Raw genomic sequence first — 25,073 nt, 5'->3', positions numbered from 1 at the left:
TGTACATGACAAAATGTCATATTTTTTATGTACGTTTGAATTGCTATTTTTAGAAGTTTTTGTAGAAAAATACACTGTAGCGATTTGATATACATGAGGCAAAAGGATGACTAGAAAATGTGTTAACGGAAAATATAATTTTTTTTTTTTGCAGAAAATCACAATCCAAACAAGTAGAAAATTCTTGTAGAAAAATATTGTAATTCAAGAAATGGGTGATAATTTTGACAAAAGGATAAATTTCTTGTAGAAAAGTATTGTAATTCACGAGGTGGGTGACAATTATAAAACATTAATAGTTGATCTACTCTTCTTTTTTAATACGTCTAGGCACCAAATAAGAAAACCTTTCGAATATTCGCCCACCATCCTACTATACTTTGGGTTTAGGTTAACCCAATGATTCGCGAATATTAATTATTATTTTAAAATGTCTAATTCAAGTGAATACGGCCTCTTTTCGATAACCCATCTGGGACAGGCATGACAATTAGTCGATTTCATGTTAGATTGCCTTAACATAATTCATCTGTGCAAGCATAACATCTCTTTTTGGAGTCGTTATATAAGCTAACCTTTATATTTCTGAGTTTTAATTTCTTATTTCTTTTTTTTTCGTTTTTTTTTTTTTGGCCTTTCAGAGTTCTAGTTACTTTTGAATGGCTAAACAAATTAATAAACAAGTGGACAAATCAATAGAATGGATCAAGATATCTATTTCCTTTCACAAAATTTAGGAGATCTTCCTATAAAGTATACAAACAAATGTGCCACTTTTAGTTGGAAAACAGCATTACATAAATGAGCAACATCAATGCACCATTTTGCCAACCCTTAATCAACACCACACCCCCCCCCCCCCTAAAAAAAAACAAAAACCCAAGAAAAGAAAAGTTCAACTGAAATTTGTTCCAGACTAAAAAAATCCAACACCATTATGCATTATTCCTACGGTTTCTTTCCAGAAGTCCCTCTAAAACAACCTTCTTCTTATATTCTTCTGAGTTTATATCTAGATCAAAGGATTTTGAACCATTTCTTGTTGTAACTTTTGGTTCAACCTTTTGGGCTTTGATGAGAGGGAAGCAATATAACCATGCAGAAGTGAACAAAATTGCACATAACTTACCCCAAACTACCATAATTGTTAGGGTCACCAATATAATTGACATCCCAACAAACCGGTCAAATTTGCCACCTTGCTTGTCGTTTTCTCCTTGAGATTTGTCTTTCTTCACGAGAAAACTTTGCTCGCCACCGTTGCCCACCGCGGGTTTCTTCTGTATTGACGGTGGCGGCATAGAGGTTGAGTGCGAGATCACCGCCACGGCCCGCTGGCTAGCCGCTTGCTTGTCCTCCGGTGAACGATGACTTGAAGAGTGTTTTTTAGATGACCCTTTTTTATACGTTGTCTCCTCCACAATGGACTCCAAACGATTTAAGCTTTTGCTATTCTCGAGGATGATCTTTTGAGCATTTTCGTACTTTGACTGACAAAAAAAAAGAAAAGAAATGTTACATTAAAAATTCAATCATGATAGAAAGGTATTGTGTAGCTGTATATATTTGAATTTTGTATCGTATTGATTTTACAATTGTGAGCTATATTTGACCTTCTGTTAAAAGGCCAAGCAGTCAAACCAACATCCAGACTCCAAAAAGCTTGAACAACCACATGATTTGCCAAAATTTTTTTTAAAAAAATATTATTCAATTTGTATTATAAACACAATTTTCAATCATCTTTTTACTTCAAATACACTATATCACAAAACATGCTACAATATTATTTTAAATAAATTTTTTTCCAAATTATCTCCTATATCCAAACACATTATTTGCTAGTAAAACCAACATCTGGCCAATTTAAGAATTGAAATTAGTCCCTTCACCTATCATGGCATTAAAATATATCTCATCATTCAAGTTATCCACTAATTTGCTATTTCTGTTTTTTTCCTCAGAAGTTTTGAATAAAAAGTTAGAATGAGAATCTAACTCAATCTTGAGTAAAATAACGTCCCTTCTTTTTTGTAATTTGGATTGGGACTCTTAAGTAATTTTCTCAACATAATTGGAAATAATACATACTAATAACTGCACGTATATCATACCTTAGCAAATTTTTTCCCTTGGACAATCACATCACCAATCGGACCACCCGGAGCTTGACCAGCGACGGCGCCGTCTGCTGGAAGATTTGGAGGTTTAGCTAACACTTTCTTGATAGATTTGGCCATTAAAAAACCATCTTTTCTTTGATGGAGCTTTTCACTGGTGGCAGCATCAACTGGAACAGTTCTCTTAGGGGATTTCTTGGACCAAGAAAACCACGAAACTGTAGTTCTTGTAGTTGTAGTAGGACTAGTGCTGCTTTTCTTGCTCTTTTCTTTGACCTTATGGGGAGGAATAGATGATCCAAAACAGCCCAGGAAACAACTGCTGGTTCTTTTAGGCTGATGGTTTTCCTTTTTGCAGCTGCTATCTGGGATTTGAGCCATAGAAGAGGAAAACAAGAGTGGCCGGCATGTAAGAGGAAAGATATAGCTGCTGTTTTTTCCTGTTTGGTTTTGGAGTTGAAGTCATGGCTACTTTTCTATTGGGAGACCAGAGAATTCATTTATTCAAGTATATATAATGGAAGAAGCTTCTTCTCAATTTTTTGGCATTGGCTGAATTAAACACTTGAACTCCCTAGGTTTACATTTTTGTCTCACTTTACCCCCTATAATTTTATTTGTCAGGACTTAACCCCCCTTCTTTGAATTTGAATTTCTTTTTTTAGAGTAGAGAATGGGTGGAATTTAAGAATCAGAGAAGAGACAAAGCAAATCAGAATTCAGGACCTATAATTCTTGGAATTTCAACCTTTGCTACTAGACTAAGGAATTTGAAGTGTTATTAGATAAAAAAAAAATGCCACTATTATTATGCTTTTTTTTCTTATGCTCCTTTTTTCTTTCTTTTTCTTATACACTTTCATTGTCATTTCTTTTTCTCAAGTTTTCTTCTTTTCCTTGTTTCCTCTTTCTGTTTCCTTTTTCTTTTTCATAATTTTCCCCTTCTTCCTTCTTTTGCTTCTTGTTTCCTTATTACTATTTTCTTACGTGTTAGCTCTCCTTTCTGTACTTAGAGTGAAATCTTTTAGTTGTTTAGTCCCATTGCAATCTTTTTATTGTAATTTTTCCACTGTAAATATTGATTAATCATGAAATATAGCATATTACACATCAATAGTTGATCAATCAATCAATAATTTTGCATTTCACTAAATTGTTGATTATCAACTTAACTATAAAGTTATTAACCTATGTTATTATTCTTATCTACAGTCATTAAACATTTATCGTTTGAATACGTTTTATTTTTAATGAATGAAAAGAAAAGTGACAGCAAAAGAAAAGGATGAAGGTAAAAAAAGAAGAAATTAAGGGGAGCTTTTCTCTTTAGGGGTTTAAAAATGGTTAAAGTAATAATAAATGCAATTCAAACGGGCAAAGAAAGACAAGGGTATATAAACCTTGGGTGTAAACTGTAATTTTCCCTTTTTCATTGGAAGTTTCTTTTGTACGTCAAAATTTTCAATATTTCTAGCTTTTGTATTTTTGCTTTCCCTGTCTACAGAATAGAATTCTAATTGGAGGGATGACTTGGACCTCGTGGCCGAGTCGTTCTATTTACACGTTTTCACCTTCTACACGTTTTCACCAATCCCTACAATGTCTTGCTTGGCAATTCAATAAGCTACGTCACATCATTTACGTATACTATGTTCTTGGTCTATACAAATATTCAAAGAATTGCATCTTTCCATTGTCAATTATCCAGCAATATAACGGTCATCTTTAGGTATCCAAACCCATTAAACATCTACTTAGATAATCAACGAGTAACTTCATGAAATTCAGTAGAAGATCTCTAAATACTTAATATGTATGTATTGATACATAACATAATTTATTTAATAAAAAATCTACCACTTGACATTTTTACTAAAATCAATTCAAGGATTTCAAAATTTATTGGACGAAAACTGCTGTTTTGAATTTCAATGGCTGAAAGCTCAAAGTTTCTAACTCGACTTTCTAGTCTATTAGTTTAACATCAATAATTTTAAAGGCCCTCTAGGAAATTAAAATCTATAAATAAAAGTATTACATATTTGTCTAACACAATAATAGTGAGTCTTTTGAATGACACTCAAAACAAAAACTTGTGGTATTCTTTGGTTGGATGTCATTGGCTTGCCTATGGTATCCATTTCGATGCAGTTCAGTTTGATACACAGATTTCAATGCCGGACAGGTAACGGATTTAGGTAAACACATTTAAAAAATTCGGCTGGTTATTGAATTTGGTGTGCTGGTAATAAATACTCCTAAACCAAGGGAAGAAGCAAGAAAACGTTGACTTTTTTTTTTATTTTTAAGAAAAGGAAACAAAACTTTGAGCTCTTGTTACTAAAATGTTTCGTTAATTATAGTCTTCTTAGTATGTGGGTAATTAATCTCATTAAAATGTAGTTTTTCATATAGAGGGTAAGCAAATTATGCAGTAATACTTAATTCTTAATACAAAAATGAAATAGCATGAGAAATTACATTGTTTTCGAAATACTGCATTTTTTTCGAAGATAAAACTTGACACTAGACTTGTTGAGATCAAATTGAGGTTGCACCAAAAAAAAAAAAATGAAGAGCAACACATTACGCTTTATATTTACATGTTTTCTCCAATCAACTTTATGTTTCCAAAATATTAACACTCAGGGCTCTTTCAACCCCAGGTATAACAAACATACCATATAGTCAATAAAGAAATGTAGACAACAAAAATATAAAGGTATCACAAATTGGTTGGAATGGCTAGGCCAATAAGCTACGGCAAAGAGATTTCATCAACAATACTTGCTTGTCAAATGTAATCTTAAAATTCTGATCTGCGTTTTGGTGTCAATTCATACAATCAACAGGATTAAAGAGTTGAACTACGTAAATCACAATTTGCCAAAATTGTTTTCCAAGCAAGTTGATTGGTGACATGGTATCTGCGTATATGCCATTTTCTTTTGCAAAATCTAGATTTTTATCCTTCTGAAATATTCAAATGTGGATATCTAAGTATATATGCTGTTTTGATTTGTTCAATGTGCTTAGCTGAAATTGCAAATCTTTATTTATTTGTCATTACATTTGGCATTTATTTTAAAGATGCAAAAGGGAAAGTGTAGAAGTTGGACTCCATGAATTCTCAAGCTACGATTGTGACTCGCAATGCTTTCTAGCTCTGAAGGAGTTCACATTTTATATCATCATTAGGTCAGAAGTTCTACAATTGAAGAAACTAAAAGAACAGTCTTAAGACAATTTATTTGTATCCTTTATTTTTTATTTTGGATACTACTGAAAACAGAATTTTAGGTTAAATCAAAAAGAAAATTCTTATGATGGTGGTTTGGCATAAACACCAAATGAGGCACAAATAGGGAATTAGAGCTCCAGCGGACTAAAGACTTGGTATAAAATTATAATGAGGGAGACTAGGTCAATAGGTCTTGCCTCTTAAAAAAATGCTTCCTTTTCAGTATGCTATCGTTTCATTGGGGCTTTTTTTTTTCTCCTTTTGATAATAAAGAGTTGAATACTCCAAAAAAAAAAAGGAAGGTAAAGTGCTAAATTGTAGTTGTAAACTAGATTTTGTTAACTTATGCACAAAAAACATAACCAACACATCAAATTTTTTCTTTCTTTTGTTTTCCTTTCCCAGTCCAAACAGTAGATTCACCTTTTTTTTTTCTTTTTCTTGTGTACTTAATGAAAGCAAGATGTATGGAAATTACTTTCTTCAACTTTTTTTTCGTCAAACACGATAGATTATATACTATATCTACACTTATTCTATACTAGAGGGAGGAAGGACCCAAATGGGTCAAAGGGAACCCGACGAGAACTGAACCACTGTCGATTCAGACGAGTGCCTACGCACTCGCTGGCGGAACATTTTAGGAAATTTTGGATATTAAAATGTAGGCCAAGAGATTTAATTCCTTAACCTACATCCAAATAGAGTCTTAAGACTCTTTTGGTGGCCAACTACGTCTATTTCCTTTTTTTTTTTTAAACTAGAGTCCTTTCTTTTCTTTTCCTTTCCTATTGTTCCACATCGTTCAATCCAAATGGTTTTATACCCCGCAACCAAAAGTGGATGCAAAGACATCTCAATAAGTTTCTACCAAAGTACCAAAGTATTATCATAATATTAGGCATATATTTTACACTGTAGTCCCTTTCCTTCCTGCAATGTTTTGAAAACCGGACCGGACCGGCCGGTTCGACCGGTTGAACCGCGAACCGGTCATGGCACCGGTCCGGTTCAATGCCATAGTTGACTTTGACAGAAAATCGGTCAAGAACCGGTCGAACCATGAAACCCGCCATTGAACCGGTTTTCAACCTTCCTTTTTTTTTTTTTTTTTGGCAAAATGCAACTATCAAGATTTGAACTCAAAACCTTTGTAATAGAAGACCAATGTATTAACCGTTGCACCATCACATCTTATTAGTTTTTTTGATAACTTATTTATATAAAGCAAACACTCATATTTCTTTTTTCCATTTTTCTTACAAAATCTCATCCTCGCATGGCTCTTTCTTTTTAATTTTCAACTCTCTCTCTCTCTCTATCCTCTTTTCTTTTGTCACTCCCTTTTTAATCAAACCTCTTTATTTATAATTTATTGATGTTTTCTTCCATCTTTTAATTTTGTTTTTGTCCATTAAATTGAAAAAAGTTAAAAAAGAATTATTTTTTTAACCCAAATTATTTAATGCCACAACCACTCACTTTTATCTCATTTTTTATTTCTTATCAAGTTTACATTTCTATTTTCGATTTTCTTGACTTCCTTCGAACTCCAAACTTCCTTTTTTAAATTGCAATCTCTAAATCTCAAAACATAAATTAAAATTTAAGTTCACAATATCTAAATTCTCATAGACGTGAATTTTGTAATATTTCAAAATATTGTGATATTTTTGGGTTGGATTTAGATATAATTGAAATTGAGATGAAATTTATTTGTTTTAACTTATAATTTAAAAAATTTATTTTTAAAAATCAAAGTTATTAAAAAATAGTAAACTTTTCATCATATAAAGTATTAAATTAGTCCATTACATGTCTTATTTTGTACATATATATATTTATATAAATTATTTTTAAAAAAATTCATTGAACCGAGGTTGAACCGGTCCGACCGATTGAACCTCGACCCTTTCACTTCACCGGTTCAATTAACGGTCCGATTTTTAAAACATTGCCTTCCTGCCCTTACGTCGTCACAAAACCTGTTAGATTTTTCTTTCTTTTCCTTTCTTATCTAATTGAATTGGAAAGTCTAATAGAAGTACTCTTATGTTACTCAACTATCAAACATTAATTAGTGAGATGGAAAAAAATTGCTTTATCTTTCAAGGAAAGATGAAAAAAAAAAAATTTTGGAACCCGAGTTCCAAATTCTACAGACCAGTAAAATCAAAGTGGTTAAAAACTATTTTCCTTTTTTCTGTTTCTTTTTGGTTGTGGAACGACATGCAAGACCATTTATATTTCTAGAAATGATACTTTTAGTCACCATAAAAAAAATATCTGATTAAAAAGGAAATAAAAATAAAAGATCTTAAAGATTTTTAAATGTAAATTACTTGTTGCGGCATCAAAACTAATATTTAAATCGTTAACGTGAATAGCATTCGCATTGGGACGGTTAGATGCATCCATCAATTAGTGCTGTCTTGCCTCTTGCGGTCTTAATTTAATTGGGATCCATGGAAGGGTTCGGGCATTGCTTTGATTGGTCAAAATGAGAGCTGATCCCCACTGGCCTATCGTTTTTGGTCCCTCCTTTCAATATCCAGAACTATAATAAATTGGTTTCCAGGCAATTTGTGAAACACATTTACCAGAAAAGTCATTTTTTTGTTTTTTTGTTTTTGTTTTTGTTTTTTTTGGTGTATGAGGGCTCAGGCTTAATATCGACCACATATCTATTTAGGTTTGACCCTATTTTTCGATGAAAATAGGTAGGATTTCCATTAAATTGTAACACTTGGAATATTTAACGTTCAATTTGAGTTTTTGCATACAGTTTATACTGATTTTGAAATATGCTTATTGAAACTTTTGGGGTTCGAAATTTTTTTTTAATTTCATTTTGATTAGGTAAATAAGGCATCTTCATTTACTCCTTAATTGAGAGATCCTACATGTCACGCCCAAACCCGCCATGACTAGAGTTGTAAAACGCCACGAATTTGATAATACATTTTGATAACCATATAAACATGCCATAATTTTTGAATTTTACATAACAAACCATCCATACTAAATAAATTGTCATTGGAAGCATAAAGTAAACTTTGTTTATCAGGGCACATTCTCATCACTTATTACATTAAAATTAATTCGAAATTTCAATTTGACAATCTTCTAATTAACTAGTAGAATTTTCTACCACTAGATTTTGTGACGCCCCGAAAAGTATGAGTGTGAGAACCCGTAAATTCCCTAATAATTTTCCTAGGGTTTTTCCCCTTTAATTGCATGTTTTCTGCATTTTCTGGCTTAGGAAATTTATCCTGGTGAATTTTATGAGTAAATATAATTTTTAGATAATTTTTCTAGTATTGGATAGTTTTTGAAAAATTACGGATATATAACGGACGTGGGACCCACTAGTGCGAAAAGTTCGGAAAAATTCGGCCAATAAGGTTAAGTTTCGGATACTGGTTGAAATTTATCGGGTATTAAGAGATAAGTAGAGGTTGTGATGTGTTTGATGTGAGAGGAAAAAAGAAGGATAGGAATGCATTAATGAAGTGACATGTGTCACCTTAAGAGTGGTTGTAACTTATTTGACTTTTTGACCTTTCTTACCAATTGATTAAATATCTCAAAATTTACCAAAAATTCACTCTTTCTTTCACCTTTGTGGCCGGCCCTCTCTAGCCAAGAAGAAAGAAAAACTCTCCAAGATTCTTTCTTCCATTTTGCTTGAGTGTAACCATCCAACCATTTGATCTTGTTTCTACTCCATAAAACCTTTCCATTTGGTGCTAGTAAGTGGTTTGGTGAAGTGTTTTGGGAAGCTAAGGTGTCCAACAACTCTCCCTCTCTTGTTTACTAGGTGAGTGGTGATTGAACTTCCTCCTACACTTAATGAAGCTTAAGTTGTGCTTAGTGGTAGCTAAAGTGCTGAAATTTGTGGTTTATTTCTTGGTTTGAGATGAATTGGTGAAGTTTTCAATTTATTGATGAATTTTCTGGTTTAATATGAATGTGATGTTGTGGCTATCTTTGATGATGGGAATTGATGTTTAAGGACTCTAGTAGGTGTCTATGATAGATAATTGTAATCAATTTTGGGTTTGGAAGGAATTTGAGAAAGTTAGGGTTTTATATCCCCCAATTCTGTCCGGTTTTGTATCTTCTGGTTAGAGGCCGAATTGGCCTTGGCTTAAAACATGAAAGTTGTAGGTATTGATGTTTTAAAGGTTCCTGTAAAATTTCAGGGCAATTGGAGTAGTGTAGAATGAGATAAGCCGAATTTACTGTTGCTGTTCTGGGTTCATCAGGATGTAAGAACTGCGTCTGAAATTGGTTGTTTTGACTGGAATTTTTTTGGATTTGGTTGTTGAGGTTTTCTGATGAAATGTAGCTTGATGTCTTAGCTACCGTATGCCTTTGGAATTTCTGCATTTGGACCTGTATAGACTGAGTTGGACTAATTACAGCATAGTGTAATTTGTAAACCTGCAATTACGGTTCTGGTTTGGTATTTTGCATATTTGACCTAGTTGTGCTGGGAATTGGACTGAGTGACCTTCTACATTGTTGTAGCCCTGTTCCTTAGCTTCGAAACGGTGGGTCTTGTACCTTCATCCGACCATCGTAGTGCCTTTGGTACCATTACCGCAAAATGACGTCAAAACTGTTTTTCTGGTTTTGAGCTTAACTTTCATTTCCGGACTTTTCCCTAGCTTGACTTGTACTAGTACTACTTGGAGCTTGCTGAATGGCTATTGGATGAACTTGTTGTTGTGTGTGTACCTTTGGGTTGGAATGAGGAAATAATGAAGCCTTGACGGCTGGAAAAGTAAGCAAATTTAGTGGAAGTGCTGTCCGAACTTTGAAAGGACTTGATTGCATTGAGTTTGTGATCTAAGACTTGGATTTGAGCAAGACAATGATATATGATGGTTGGTTCCTGAGCCGTGGAGGTGAGTGACCCCAAACTATTTCCAAAGCTACTTATGAACTGTTTTCTTGCATTATTTACTCGATTGCATATTATTTACTCGATTGCATTAGTTCCTTGTTGGTTGTATTTTCTTGACTTCATGACTTGTATTATTATTTGATAACGTGTTAAGTGTTTTCAATGATTTCCAAAACGAGTTTTCAAAGCGAGTGTGTACTTTATCACACTCGGTCTAAATGATTGTGAAATTTTCAATGATTGAACGATTGAAATGTTATTTGCGCATGAATGTAAGCCTTTTGGCTGAACTGGTCACTGCCCCTTGTTACCGGTCGTCTCGAGCCAGAAGCGGACTCGGTCGGGCGACTAGGGACTTGGGTGAACGTTTCGGTATACTCGAGTATTACCTTGTAGGTTGGTGGAGGTTGGTGGAGCCTGGTCAATGTCCAGGAAAGGTTGAATGAACGAACGAACGAACGAGGGTTTTATTGATAAATGAAAAATGCATTTTCAAATGAATGAAGGAAAGGGGAATGACAGGAGAACGAACGAAGGAACGAATGAACGAACGAACGAACGAACGTATCCTTTTCATGTATGGTTTCTTGTAAATGTTGTAATTGTTTCTTGACTTATCGTTTGATTTATGACATCATTGAAATGAACTATTGTGAAACCGATTTGATTACTGATTTTACTGGTTACTCGCTGAGCTTTTAGCTCACCCCAAAACTATTTTTTTTCCCCTCCACAGGGCTCAAGGCGAAGGAAGGACTTATAGTACTTATTCACGTGACTGAATAGCTGATATCTTGTATAGTTTGGATTTGGAATCATTTGATGTATAGTTGGGAATCGTTTCCGCTTCGCTCGTGACATGTAATTATTGGAGAATTTGATGTAATATTTGAGGTTTATTCTTGTAATTCATTTGAGGATTGTGGTGAACGACTGAGTCCCGGCGAGAGCTGGGCAGGCGGCCCGCCGAACCCTCTGGTTCGCCTTAGGGGGAGGTGGGGCTGTCACAGATTTTATCATCACCCTACTCCTCGTTGGGACCATAAATCACTAACTCATACTAATTGAAATTTGCAAACTCAATTACTAAAAGAAAAAATATTATTTGTTCAAATAAAATAAATTAACCAAAAAATATTTCAAAATCTCGTCAACTCATTTAGTGGCAATAAACTGAAACATTTAGTCTTCAATCTTATTTGTTATTGTTAAATTAGAATGCACATAGCATAAAGCTTAAACATGTACAATTAAAGATAAAAGGCTTTCTTAAGTTTGAAAATTTTAATTTTGAAATTTACTTTATAAGCAAAATTTTGCATGATGCACATGAAACTTTAGTTTTATCAATATCTACTGAATACCCACTCCAAAAAAAAAAAAAAATCCAATATCTACTGAATACCCACTCCATATTCTATAAATGTAGGACCCCTATATTACCTTTCCAATAGATTTGAACATTCTTTTGCTTTACCTTTTCAACTAATATAACTTTTGGTTGGATAAAAAGTTTAAGGAAAATCTAGTCAAGGAAGAAATTAACTAACAGTTGAGGACTTAAAAAGCTAGAATACTTTTAGGGATAATTTCAGAAACCGCCCCTGAGATTTTCGATAATTTCACTCGATTTCCTTGAAATTTATGTAATTACAGAGACCTCTCTTAGTGGGATAAAAAGATAACAATGCCCTTTATTAATTGTCAACTCATTGAAAAACTCTATCAAATAAGAAACCTTTCTCATCTATTATCAACCAATAATTCAAACCATAATCTTTCCCATTTAACTGTCCATCATCTTCCTCCTACATCTATTTTCCTTTAAATTCATTTATTTATTATTATCAACCAAATATGTACTGTCATTACTAATAAAATCACCATACACACCAAACCACCAATACTTACATATTTTGGTATCTATTTCCAATTCTTGATTTTCCATTATCATTAAATAGTTTCCTTCCGCCCATTTTTGTTTCCAATTTTTTATAGGCATTAGCAAATTGAAATTGTCAAATGACAAATTGATTGCTAATTTTATTATCAAACTAGATGAGGAAGAAGATACTGTTATGGTTGTCATGAAAAAAAGTGTTCTTCGTATATATTTATAATTGCATTGTGTTTCTATTTTTGATTTACAATTATTAATGTTATTCTTATAGAGCGAATTTGATTAATTTTGAACTCTGTGCCAATGAAGTATATTGGATATTGTTATTAGTAGTGATGGTTTAGATTATCTTGTATTAAAAAGGTGACAACCTTAGAATTGATATTTAAGGATATTGATGAATATTGTTGTATATTAAATAAAATCTGATATTCATATGAAATTGTAGGTTAGCTTTTGGGTATCTGATGTAGCATTTATAGTTAATACAATGATTTGCATCAGAAATTTTTAGATAAAATAGGAACATTGGAACAAAGATAAGTATTTATTTAATGGTGATTTGGATGTTGATTGGTAAGTAATAGTGATAGCAAGTAAAGATAAATAAAATAGAGACTGTAATCATTTTTTTCTTTACATTTTTGTTGTAAACTATAACTCAAGGACATTATAGGAATTTTGGAAAAAAAGTATAGCCTTTTGGGTTTAAAGTGTTACTTAAATAGTGAAAATAGGGGAGGTAGGTGTAAGTTTTAGAACTTGAGAAGAGCTTTTTGTAATTGTCAAAAACCTCGGGGGAGGTATGTGAAATTAACCCATACTTTTTGGTTTAGTATTAACACTTCATGTGTTAGTTAGGAACATAATCTGGACATCAAATGTCAATAGGACTACGATCCATGCCTTGACACATTCCTTTCACGATGTTAGAAACGTGATAGAATGCCTGCCGATGTTTTTAAATTCGGAATGGATAGTGAACCGGATGACTTACCCAGTTTAACCGGTACCAGATAATTTGCGCTTCAAAATTTTATATTTTTCAATTTATAACTAGTGTTATTTATTTGTTTTTAATTAGGAATTCTGAAACTGCTCAAAATTTCTTAGACCTTATTGCTTGCAGGGAATGACAAAATTAAGTTTGGATTCAAAACACGAAAGAGGCTTACTTTTCCAAATAAGCAATTAACAAAGAATAAGATTATATTTGACAATGATCTTTCTTTTCTTTTCTTTTTTTGAAGAAAATATGTCAACTATCAGTTTGGGTAATTATACTAGGTATATTAAATATAGTAATTTTAAGAAATGCCCTAAATTTAATGGATATTTTTTGAGGGGGTCCAAAATATTATGCATGTTGTATTGAACATCAAAGTTGTACACTCCATGAAGACCTAGCCCTATGGATGAAAATATGGATAAATAGGGAACAAACTAAAGTAGGCTAGAGTTACATTGGATAAGTTTAAGATGCGTCATGCATCATTAGGGAGTAGATCTTGGATTATTCAAGTTGGTTGGAAACTGGAATGGGATAAGTTCTTTGTTACATCATATCCTGACAGTTTTTGCAGGACGAAAGGCTCTTTAATTGCATTTTTTTTTTTTTTTTTTTGCATTTCGATGACATAGCCGAATTTCAACATTTAAGATCGGTTGGATCATTCCAAGAGTGACAGAATTTAAGATAATTTGTAGCTTTGTGTTACACTCCATGTTGCACAATATATCAAAGCAAATCTTGTCCTTTTTAATTGATCGCTAATCTTTTAATATTAAAAAAAATGTCACTTTAGTACATAGTGTAACAGAAATATAACACCAAAACATGTAATAATATATCCAAAATCCTCGTTTGCTAAGTACATCGTGCATTAGTTAAACTAGGACATTAAATTTGGAATATCCCAAATTAACTTGTGACATCAATAGCTCTGCTATTTATTTAGCCTATTAACTTTCTTTAGACGTGTCAAAGTTCCATTTTTAGTAAACCCGTCACTCCTTTTGGGCAAGCACTCAGATAGTTATCCGATCATCCAAGTATGAGAATAGGGCCCCAAGCCCCTCTAAATCAATTTCAACCTTTCGCCCGGTCGCTAACCTATCTTTTGAGTCCCTTTCTCGACTGAGTTGGAGAGGTATGAAATGCTTTATTATTATGTTCCATGAATTCAACATCGGGGAGTGCTTGAACATCATTAGATGCCTCTGAATCTCTATGTTTGTATTCTCTTTCTGCACACCAACTATGAGATATCTTATACGGGATAATTTCAAAAACCTCCATTGAGATTTTTCATAATATCACTTGGCTCTTATGAAGTTTTTGAAATTTTACTTACCTCCCTTAAATTGACATTTCTTGTAACACTTTAGCCCCTTTAGAGTAAAAACAGGAAAGATAAAACTTTTATTTCAATACTACCCTTGTGTTATTTTACTTATGAAGTTTACAACAACAATAAACAATAAAATGAGGTTAAATTTTTATAAGGTGTAAATTTCTTGACTTGAACTATTTATTTTGTATTAAAAAAAAGCAAATTTTACACATTAAAAAGTTCACACGTACGAAGAGATTATTTTATTTTTCAGTATAACTTAAACTACATAATGTATTAAAATATAGGGAAATAGTTCAAAACATCCCTCATATTTTACAAAATAATTTTTTTGTCCCTCACTTTTAAAAGTGTAATTTTAGGTCCCTTACAAATTCACATTGGTCAAATTTGGTTCCTACCTAGATTTCCGACTAGTTTTTGACCGGAATTCACCACGTGCCTAGCATGTGATTATTTTTTAGGGGCAAAATTATTAAATCAAATTTTACATAATCCGATTTATAGTTCCTTACATTTCACAAAATGAATTATTTCATCTTTCACATTTCACAAATTAAATTTTTTCATCCCTCATATTTCACAAAATGAATTTTTTCATCCTCATTGACCATGTGTATGAATAGTTTTTTTTTTAAACTCATGTATATATATGTTTAAGTTCACCTGAACAGTACAAATAGCATGTAACATATCTTTATTTGATTTCACCTAAACAGACTATATGCGATTTAATAGATATATACAAGGGTTTAAAACTAACAATTTTGTTTTAAACCCATGTATATATCTATTTGATTTCACCATGTGAATCTATTCAATATTTGTGATCTTTTCTCTTTTAGTAATAATTCATTTATTGAATTGTATAATAAGATCATCTAATTAATGAGTTCTAGCTCGAATTCTATAGTCATACTAACAAATTACAGTTTAAATCTAAAGTTTCTATTCACCACCTTTAAGACCAATAGTTGAATTACTTGCCTTGTGATTGTCTTAAAATTTGAAAGTGCCAATCACTTGGTCTTTTTGTCATGCTTTTCCTTTGTTTATTTTTTGTCTAAATTTAATTTGATATAAACAGCAGGCAAAATCAAATAGAGAAATATTACATGTTATTCGTACTATTAAGGTGAAATTAAATAGATATATATATATATATATGGGTTAAAAAAAACTATTCATACACATAATCAATTAGGAATACAAAAATTCATTTTATAAAATGTGAGGGACGAAAAAAATTCATTTTGTGAAACGTGAGGGACTATAGATCAGATTATATAAAATTTGATTTAACAATTTTGCCCTTAAAAAATGATCACGTGCAAGTCACATAGTAGAATCTGACCAAACACTAGTCGGAAACCTAGGTAGAAACAAAATCTGATCAATGTAAATTTATAAGGGATGTAAAATTATATTTTTTAAAGTGAGGGATGGAAAAAGTTATTTTACAAATGTGAAGGGCGTTTTAATGAATTTTCCTTATAATATATTTCCTAAAAAAATTTCCTGACTTATAACTGCCCATGAAATTTTTTAAAGTGTTAATTACTCACCAAAATCCTTCTAAGCGATTGACTTTGATTAGATTTAATTTACCCACATTCTTTATTGTCCCACCACAATCTTAATATAGACAAATATGAACCATTATTAGATTTCAATTTTTTTTATCTACATACTTTGGTTCAAATTTTATTTTATTCTTTTTTTGGTTAAATAATTATTAAGAGAAGGATAATGTTGTCAATTTATGACCTTTGATACAAATATTTAGTCTTGTCAAGCTGAATAGCAGAGGTAATTGAAATTTTAAAAACTTGAGGGGACCTGAGTGATATTATAAGAAACCTTAGGGGAGGTTTCTGAAATTATCCCATCTTATATTGTCTCCCAAATTTTTAAAGACGAATGATATTAGTACTTGAAAAAAATGCTCCTATCACTCCACCCTTTTTCATTGCTTAATGAAATGACAAAAAAACCAACAAAAAATTTTAAGAGACAAAATTCCCCTCTACGTATTTACTAGTTACTTTCTCTACTTTATTTCTTGAATTTACTTAGTTTTTCTTACATTTAAATTAGTCTTTAATTGTTAACCAACTAATGATGGATGAAATTGCTAATAATGATGATGAATTGTTTAGTAGTCCTTGAGTCAAGAACGATTCATGTTGTTTACGAGTTTTGTATTACTTTGGGCTTATTCATTACTTTTTTAGCTGAATTTTTACAAGTTTAAATATTATTGGAGTTTATTCTCTTTTTTTTTAAAAAAAAACAATTAAGACTTCATAGTCAATAGTGTAGTGACTTTAATCAAAGTAATGCAAAATGATTATTAAACTATACCTTGAGAGTAATGTTGATATTCATAGAGAGTCTAAGATATGAGTTTTAATGTCATTTTGAACAATAATAAGAAAGAGTAGAATGATTGAAGTTTTTTTTTTGAAGTAATATCATTTGCCATCTATCTGCTTAATAATTAACGTTAAGCGAATTTTCAACAGCAAGCTTCTTCTACTCCCACCAACTGTACCTGCCGCCATTCCCCACTTCTGACTATTGTTAAACGATGGTTGACCACCTCCCCCTTAGTGTCAAATTATAGCAAAATTTCGCCTGCACCTCATCTTTCCATGTAGATTCGGAATATGTACTCATTTTCCTTTGTATTTGGCCAAATAAGGCTAGATATAAAGTCGAAGATGGCAATTCCACCAGAGTTAATCCTTTTAATCTTATAGTTAAAATTCTTTGAAGTAAGAGAGTTCAAATCAGTGATGAACTTGGCACGAATCCTTCAAATTTTTACAGCAAAATGATGTACTCTAATAGCCTTTTTCTAGCTATTTTGAAAGCCTAATTAGTTATATATCTATGAACTCCTTGTCTCATAGTATTTGCTTGGTCCAATTCATGTTGAACGAAATCCTATGGCGCTTTGCCGTAATGAGAATAATGCCCTAAAATTTTAATCCACTCATCATGCAAGTGACTAGTTCTATTGTGATTCCAAAAAATTAGAAATTAGAAATTTTAATTCCTCTGTCCCCTCCTCATTTCTTAAATCTCACCTCTTTCCTGTTAGGAAAAGAAAATATTTCCCAAAAAAGCAGCTAGTTCTGTTAGCTTTGGCTACCGAAACCAGATGGAACGGCCATAGTTATACAAGAGGCTTAACTATTGAAAAGCCAAAAATATCCAAACGTGAAAGTTTGCAACCAATTCAGATGTCGTCGACACCTTCAATATTGGTGTTAGCTATCATCATCATGTCGCTATTGTACTAGTTATCTAATCTACTTTAATTAAGAAAGTCCAAATTGCACTACAAAATATGTTTGGTTCACAATTTGGGTTACCTATTCCGAATCCAAATGTGAAGAACATTTGTTTAATGGATTTGGTAATTAGCTTATATTTTAATATCATTTATTGGACTTATCTTTTGGATAACAAATTTTTCCAAATAATATTTGACTTACATCATAAACACATTTTCCAACACACCTTTTTATATATTCAACCTCTTTATCTTACATCTATTATATTACAAAAAGTGCTACAGTTATTATTTCAAATAACACTCTATCCAAACACAAGAAGCAAGTTATAATGAAAGTATCACATCAAGATAACTTTTGATATGAAATCATTCGAATTTGTTTAAAAATTACGCAATATAAGTTCAAAATATGAAGAATATTTGTCTTATACTTTGTTTAACAAATATATTCATCCAAAACTTTTAACTTCATTTTTTTGGTTTTCGAAAATCTTGTTACATATCTAATATTTTTCAGGCCTTCAAGTTTAGTCAATAATTGCGTTAGTAAACTTAGGAAATCAGAAAAATAATTTTTTATATTTTGTAACTATGTTAAATCTAATGATTTTTCAGATCAGACATATCTGTGACATTTTCTATATATTTACTTCCATTAGTGCAGATTGCTTTGTCAAACAAATCGTGCTGGACAATTTTCAACTAATTTATTAATAACATTGACTTTTGTTTTATCAAAAAAAGCTAGGAAATCACAAAAATGATTTAGTATACTGTGTGGATAAATTTTAAAGTGGAGAACTATTGTAAATTCTATGATGAGTCTTCATATATACTCCATTAGCGTTAATTGCAAGTGGTAAACTACTGTTAGTTAATTCTACGTCGAATAAATTATCTAGGGTTGTACTAGAATTAGAAGCAACACGCAATCCATGCATTCTCAAGATTAATATAATATCACAGTATTAGTTCTTTATATACACATGTATCATAGTAAGGACAAAATTGTGGGACTAACAGGGAAAAGGATTTTGATCGTAATCAGTGACGATTCAATCCTTCTGTTTAGTTTAGAAGAATAAAATTTATCTAGTGGTAATTGTCATTATTAATTTATTAGGGATTAGTTTCAAATATCTCCAATAAGGTTTATGATAATTTCAGGTATTACCCTCACGTTTTAAATATTATGCTATCTCCGTTATTTTGAGGTTTTAATAACACATTTTGTCCATGTTAATTAAATAATATTAATTTCCACGGCGCAAGCTCAATTTGATTTCCAAATGTACGCTTGCCATGCTCGAAAGAATTTACAACCGCTCTTCGTATCCAACTGCCACTGTCTTTATTATCTTCGTATAGATTCTAATAATCAAAGGATTATTAAAATTCAATAATAATCCTCAATAGTAGCACAATTTGGCTAAGGTCTCCAATGAGTATTCGTCAAAAGGAGTCTTAGGTGTTAGAGTATAGTTAATTTGGGAAAGTATCACAATTTAGGAGAATGTAATAAATCTAAGTGTGCATATTTACATGGTAACTTAGGTATGATTTACAGATTTAGGTGTTTTAATGGATGCTCACCCATTAGAAAAATCTATAGTAATATAGTAATGTTGACATGTTGACGTACTCCAAACACAAATATTAAGATTTGAGTATGCCTTTAATGAGTCCCCCTAATTTTATACTTAGCCAAATCCACAACTAGTTAATATACTTATTCATAATGGTCATGAGGCCTTCTTTTATTCCAAAGGTATGAAACCAGAATTATTTTTCAAAAGATTCAGAAAATCTTTATTTGTAGTTCTGGATCAAACATTTTCAGATTAAAAATATTTCACAATCTAGGAATTTCTTTGCCATCCATGTTGAGACTTATAATATCCTACTCAATAATAAGGGCGTGAATGAATCTAACTAAGCCGAAAGTTTAGTGTTTAAATTTGTTTGATTATTTTAACGAATTTTAAATCATGTTCAAATTTGGTTTGTTTATTGATTGAGCCTAACTCAATGATCTTTTATCAAATTGAACTTAAATCAAGATTGAGTAGTTTGAAATTTTTATCTATAAATTTCAATTTTATACTAATCGAGCCAAATTTGAGCCGAATTTGAAAGTTTATTGAGCACAAAATGCTGTTCAATTGATTAGTTGATGAACCCAGTTTGGACAAGCTTTTACCGAAGAAAACATTTTACCTGGAAAACTATTTCCTTTCCATAATTTTCAGGTGTTTGGTTAGCCTATTAAAAATATTATCCAATTTCTCTTTTTGGTGTTTGTTGATATGTTGCAAATGTTTTTCTAATATGTTTCTCTTTACTAACCATTTTTACTTTTTATCTACTATACTATATACTCATTTCCATTAAGCGATCCGGAATTTAGCATTTTTAAAAAGTTTGCTTGGATTACATATTTGCTATCAAAAAGTTGCCCTTTATTTTTTCCTCGCCTTCTTCTTTTTATTCTTTTGTGTACTGTGTGTAAGCTTTTTTTTTTTTGGTCTATATACTTCTCATGCTAATTTGTCAACGGCCAAAATTCCTGTTTGACAACCAAAAGATGGTTATGAAAATAAAAAAAAAAAGTGGGTGGCAAAATCAATCACTAAGATACTAGTGCGTTTGATAAAAACTGAAGTATGAAAACTTAATAATTTAATAATTTAATAAATTCAAACTTTAGAGGTCATATCTCAGATTTTAGTTATCAGTGACAAATGAGTAGTTTATTACTTATTTTTTAGAGCAAGTTTTAGTTGGAAAATTCAATGTCACTTAATTAATTCATATATTCAATTTTTTATTATCAAATGCGTCTAAATATGTCAAGAACTAAATCCATTAAGTTTAAATGCTGAATTGAGTTATTAAACATAGTCTCATAAAAAGGCATTAATTTTGTCACTTGTCATAAAATCATAAAATTCATAAATACTCAGAAATGGCTAAACATTCAACTTCCAATGCATTAACGGTAAATTTAAGGGAACACCCAAAAAAAAAAAAGGAAAAGGTATTAGACAAGATATAGAGCCCCTTACAGAGCTAGTTCACTGGTCACACACTACAGGGTTTTGTTTTAACTAGTTAACAATTGAAGAAAGACCAAGTTGCCGAAAAGGAATGGCAAGGAAGCTTCTCTGGCAGCACATCTTCCCACAACAACAACAAAACATCTGATTGAACTAGGCGGTCATTTGGTCGTTCTTACACAATTTAAAGGCTTTAATGCATCTACTTAATCCTAATTAAAGGTTGTTTCGTCTACCATTGCACATGGAATTCGTGCAACCATCAGAAAACTGGAGCCACCCTTAATGTCATATCCTTCTCATTCTACAAATTGGCATCAACTTCTTGAACTTAATATAGAAGCATCCAAGACAAAGCACCAGTTGATCCAATGGCTGAATCATGAAAAGTACAACAAAGAACTTGGAAAGCATTAATAGCAAGGGAGCAGCAGCATAATCAACTCCTAAGGACAGCCAGGCCAATTAAGACCATTGCACAACACCATGAACCTCCCGAGGATGAACCAAAGTCGAATCCACTTTTGAGAATAAGCAACATGTTCAATGACCAAAGCCACCATAGAAATGGCTAGAAAGGCCTTTGCGAAACTTGTACAACCTCTCTTTGTGATTGTAATCTTCATTTGTTGCATCTGAATGGCTAATGCATTTTGACTAAAACTAACATTATCAACAAACCCATGGCTTCATGAAATACATCCCAGAGCTGTTTGTGCTTTGAGAAACAAATGCCATGTAAGCTGCTTAGAACCTGAAACTTTCTGCTGGTCCTGCAATAAAGATCAATTGGAATTCATTTCTACAAGGGCTAGCCCAAACCATTCAAAATATATACTAATGCATTTAAGTTATCAACCATAATCCACTAGTACTTTTCATGATGTACAAGTTCTTGGATTATATTATCAGCACTTATAGTTAAAAAAAAAAATCTGAATCAATTAAATCACTAATTTTCAAAGTTAGATTAATAATCAAGAAAGAAACATCTATAACAACAATAAAAAATACAAGTCTTACTCAGAATTTTATGGTAATAATAAAATGAAGAATGAATGAGGTGATCAAACACATTTAACTAAAATGAGCAGTTAAATGTCTTGCTCTTGCATGCCCCATTCAGTCAAACACCAAAAATTACACCCCAACAATTACGACTCTGGAAGCACGCATATACAAAATCAAATACTAACTAATGAACAGTCAATACCGAAAGACCATTGTATTACAGCAAGAACCATCACTATAAAATAGATATACCTTACAGATCCAACAGATTCGTAAGCTGAATAATTCAGCTTACGGAGCAAAATAGTCAAATAATTCTATTAGTTCCAAAAAATGAAGCACCCAACAACCTCCTAATGTATTGATGACTATGTACTGAAAACTTATATTTCAACATTGTCAAGATTAATGCAAGTGTAGAGCTCAACATAAGTGCTCCCACAACTTAAAGGTATACTTCAAGTTCCAAGCATAAATGTGCACACAGCAAATTGTCAAAGATTAATACGAGAAAACAAAGAATTAAACCACACAAAGGTCCACCAACCAAACGAAATACAAAGCTACTGTGTGAACCCTTTGTCCCTTTAAGCAATCAAAATATCTTATTCTTGGAAACATCATGAAGCATAGGTTGTTAGACTGCAGATCAGGTTACTAGTCTAACAATTACTCTATGAAACTGAACAGAAAAAGGGTGAAATATGAAGAATGGTCTGCACAAAATTATGGAGAGACAGCCCAATTCCATGGCAAGCCACCACTAAAATGGGAATTCGAGTGGATAGTCTGCAGAAATTCATGGAGAAATAGCACAATGCCAGTATAAGCCACCACTAGGATAGGAATTTCGCATAAAATCATTAAAATTCTAAAAATATCAACTTAGAACATGAGCTGAGAACTATGGTAATCCAAGCTCGGAGAAACCAAACCCGTCAAATTCCAATAAAATTGTAAAAAGAAAATTGGAAAAACTGCAAAGGTTTTTTGAATTCATCATCTAAAATTCTCAAAATCTCAATGTAAAAGGTTTTGAAATCATCATCTTAAATTGGCAAAATCTCAAAACTAGCTAGAGAAAATTGTTGGAGATTTTTGAAACAGAAAAGGAAACCTAATAAGTTACGTGTAATCTCGCCTTGCAGCGGTCCATTGCCGGCGCCATTGATGAAGACTGCTCTCACTTGAATCACAATCGCTCAGCCTCTCTTCTTCTCTCTCCTCTTGAGTCCCGGTGCCTCTGTTTTTTTGGAGCGACTCTGCCTCTTCTGTTTCAATTTGTTAATTAAAAGTGAGAGACACGTCCTTTCTAAATAAGCTAGTTTGGGAGTTTATAATAAAAAATAGAAAAAAAGAAGGAGAAAGGAGAAGTTAGCAAATAAAAGAAAGGATGGGAAAGGATCCAAATTTTTATTTAAATTGTTTGAGAGTTCTAAGAAAGAAAGAAGGTAAGTGGTTTTTTTTTTTTTTTTATTTGAAAGTTGAAGACAAATGAAAAAACAATTATACTCAAATAAGTTACTTTACAAATTTGTCCTTTTTATAAACAAATGTGAATTAAGTAAGTTGAGGGATACTTTTCAAAAAAAAAAAAGTAAGTTGAGGGATTTATCGAAAATTAAAATTTTTTGTATCACGATTTTAAGGGCAATATTATCATATTCAAAAATTCACTTAAAGCTCGTGTCTTCCATCCTTTTCCGCCAAACTTTGGGTGGAAAGTTTTCCAAAACATAGAGGGAGTGAAATTTTTTCAAAATTTTTCTTTTCCTTCTCATTTTTGCTTTTCAAACGATGGAAAAAGTTTATTATTCTTTCAAAACTTTTCTTTTCTATTTATTTTCTTCCTCCCAAACTAGGTAAAAAAGAAAATAACTTCAGCAGCACATAAAGGTAAGTTGTTTTCCTCCATTTTTAAGGAAAATATTTTATTACTAGAGAAGACAAAATTTTACCTTTTTTTTAAGTGACCAAGCATAGGAAAATCCAGAAAATGCATTTTGTAATATATTTTCGCTCAAAACAAACAAACCCTCAATTTGAGTATCAAGAAACTTGATTATTCCTTTAATCCACTCATCGAGTTTCAATTACCCTGGGTCCTTCCCAATTTGGTTTGAGTTTCCTAGAGCTACTTTCCCCACTAACTTCACTTCTTCTCAACATTAAATCCTTGAGTTGGAAATATTTTTCCTCTACATGTTTCTTATAATATTTGGCCATTTGTTGCTTATATTGAGCTTCCCTTATGGCCACATTTTCATTTGTTCCTCCAGCAAATCCAAAGATTGTTCTAATTTCAATTCTTTGTTGATCCTCTTTGTTAGGAAATTGGTTTAATTTCTTTTAGACAGGTTCCTTGTTTTGTATGGAAGTAACTAGTTTTCTAATTAGTTTTAATTACTTGAAGTAGTAGTCAAGAAATTTTCTATATTATTTAGGATTTAGAAGTTATTTTCTATTCTATATAAGTCCAGGAATTAGCATTGGTTTCCTATTGTTATTTGGTTGTTATTTGATTTTTTGGCCAAATAATATTCTCTATAAATAGATGTATTGGCATACTACACAAGAGACACACAAGAACACACAAGGGCAACATGTAACCTTATATATGGGGTGTAAGAGAGGGTTCTTGGAAGATGAGAGATGATATACAATGATTGGTTTTGAGTTGAAATGTATTCTTCTATAGGATTTTTTTTCCTCTCATAATAAAGAACATGTTTCTCTCTATAAACGTTGGTTCAATGGTGGAGTCGAACCATATTAAATATTGTATGTTATTTATCTTTCATATTTGTGACTTGTTAATCATTAAATTGTTATGTACTTGATGTCTCAATAATTGTTTGTTCTGCGCTTGGATCCTAACAAGTGGTATCAGAGTTTTAGGTTGCGACACTAGACTATTCATAGGCAAGTGGATCCTTGTCGGAATTGGACCAGTGAAAATTCTCTTCTTAGTAGTGGACTAAGTGTCAAAGAGTTTGGTTGGTGTTAGACTAAGGAGCCAAACTTGGTAGGGGTTCAAAATTCAGTTTGGATGTTGAAAAAAAAGTGAGCCTATGATTGGAAGAAAATGTGATCTTAAGTGTTAAGGTGGGTTTACATTGAATATTAAAGTGGGTTCGGAGAAAAACTTGTAAATTTGGATTTAATGTGAGTT

At 31.9% G+C, this 25,073-nt stretch overlaps 1 protein-coding gene and 1 long non-coding RNA gene across 2 annotated transcripts; both read right to left on the bottom strand.

The window, feature by feature from the left end:
- Nucleotides 1–894: 894 nt before the first annotated feature.
- On the bottom strand, nucleotides 895–2,613 carry LOC113718809 (uncharacterized). The gene is made up of 2 exons (XM_027243725.2): nucleotides 2,115–2,613; nucleotides 895–1,490 (listed from the first exon to the last, which is right to left on the bottom strand). Exons 1-2 carry the CDS (start codon nucleotides 2,499–2,501, stop codon nucleotides 936–938), a joined length of 942 nt encoding a protein of 313 aa, XP_027099526.1. The 5' UTR covers nucleotides 2,502–2,613; the 3' UTR covers nucleotides 895–935.
- Nucleotides 2,614–20,800: 18,187 nt separating this feature from the next.
- LOC113718727 (uncharacterized) lies at nucleotides 20,801–23,253 on the bottom strand. Its single transcript, XR_003454616.2, has 2 exons — nucleotides 23,019–23,253; nucleotides 20,801–21,663 (listed from the first exon to the last, which is right to left on the bottom strand). It is a non-coding gene; the product is annotated as an uncharacterized lncRNA (long non-coding RNA).
- Nucleotides 23,254–25,073: the final 1,820 nt, after the last annotated feature.

The sequence above is a fragment of the Coffea arabica genome, chromosome 11e (assembly GCF_036785885.1).
Source record: "Coffea arabica cultivar ET-39 chromosome 11e, Coffea Arabica ET-39 HiFi, whole genome shotgun sequence".
Taxonomy (NCBI): domain Eukaryota; kingdom Viridiplantae; phylum Streptophyta; class Magnoliopsida; order Gentianales; family Rubiaceae; genus Coffea; species Coffea arabica.
This window is presented reverse-complemented; position numbering and strand designations above follow the sequence as displayed.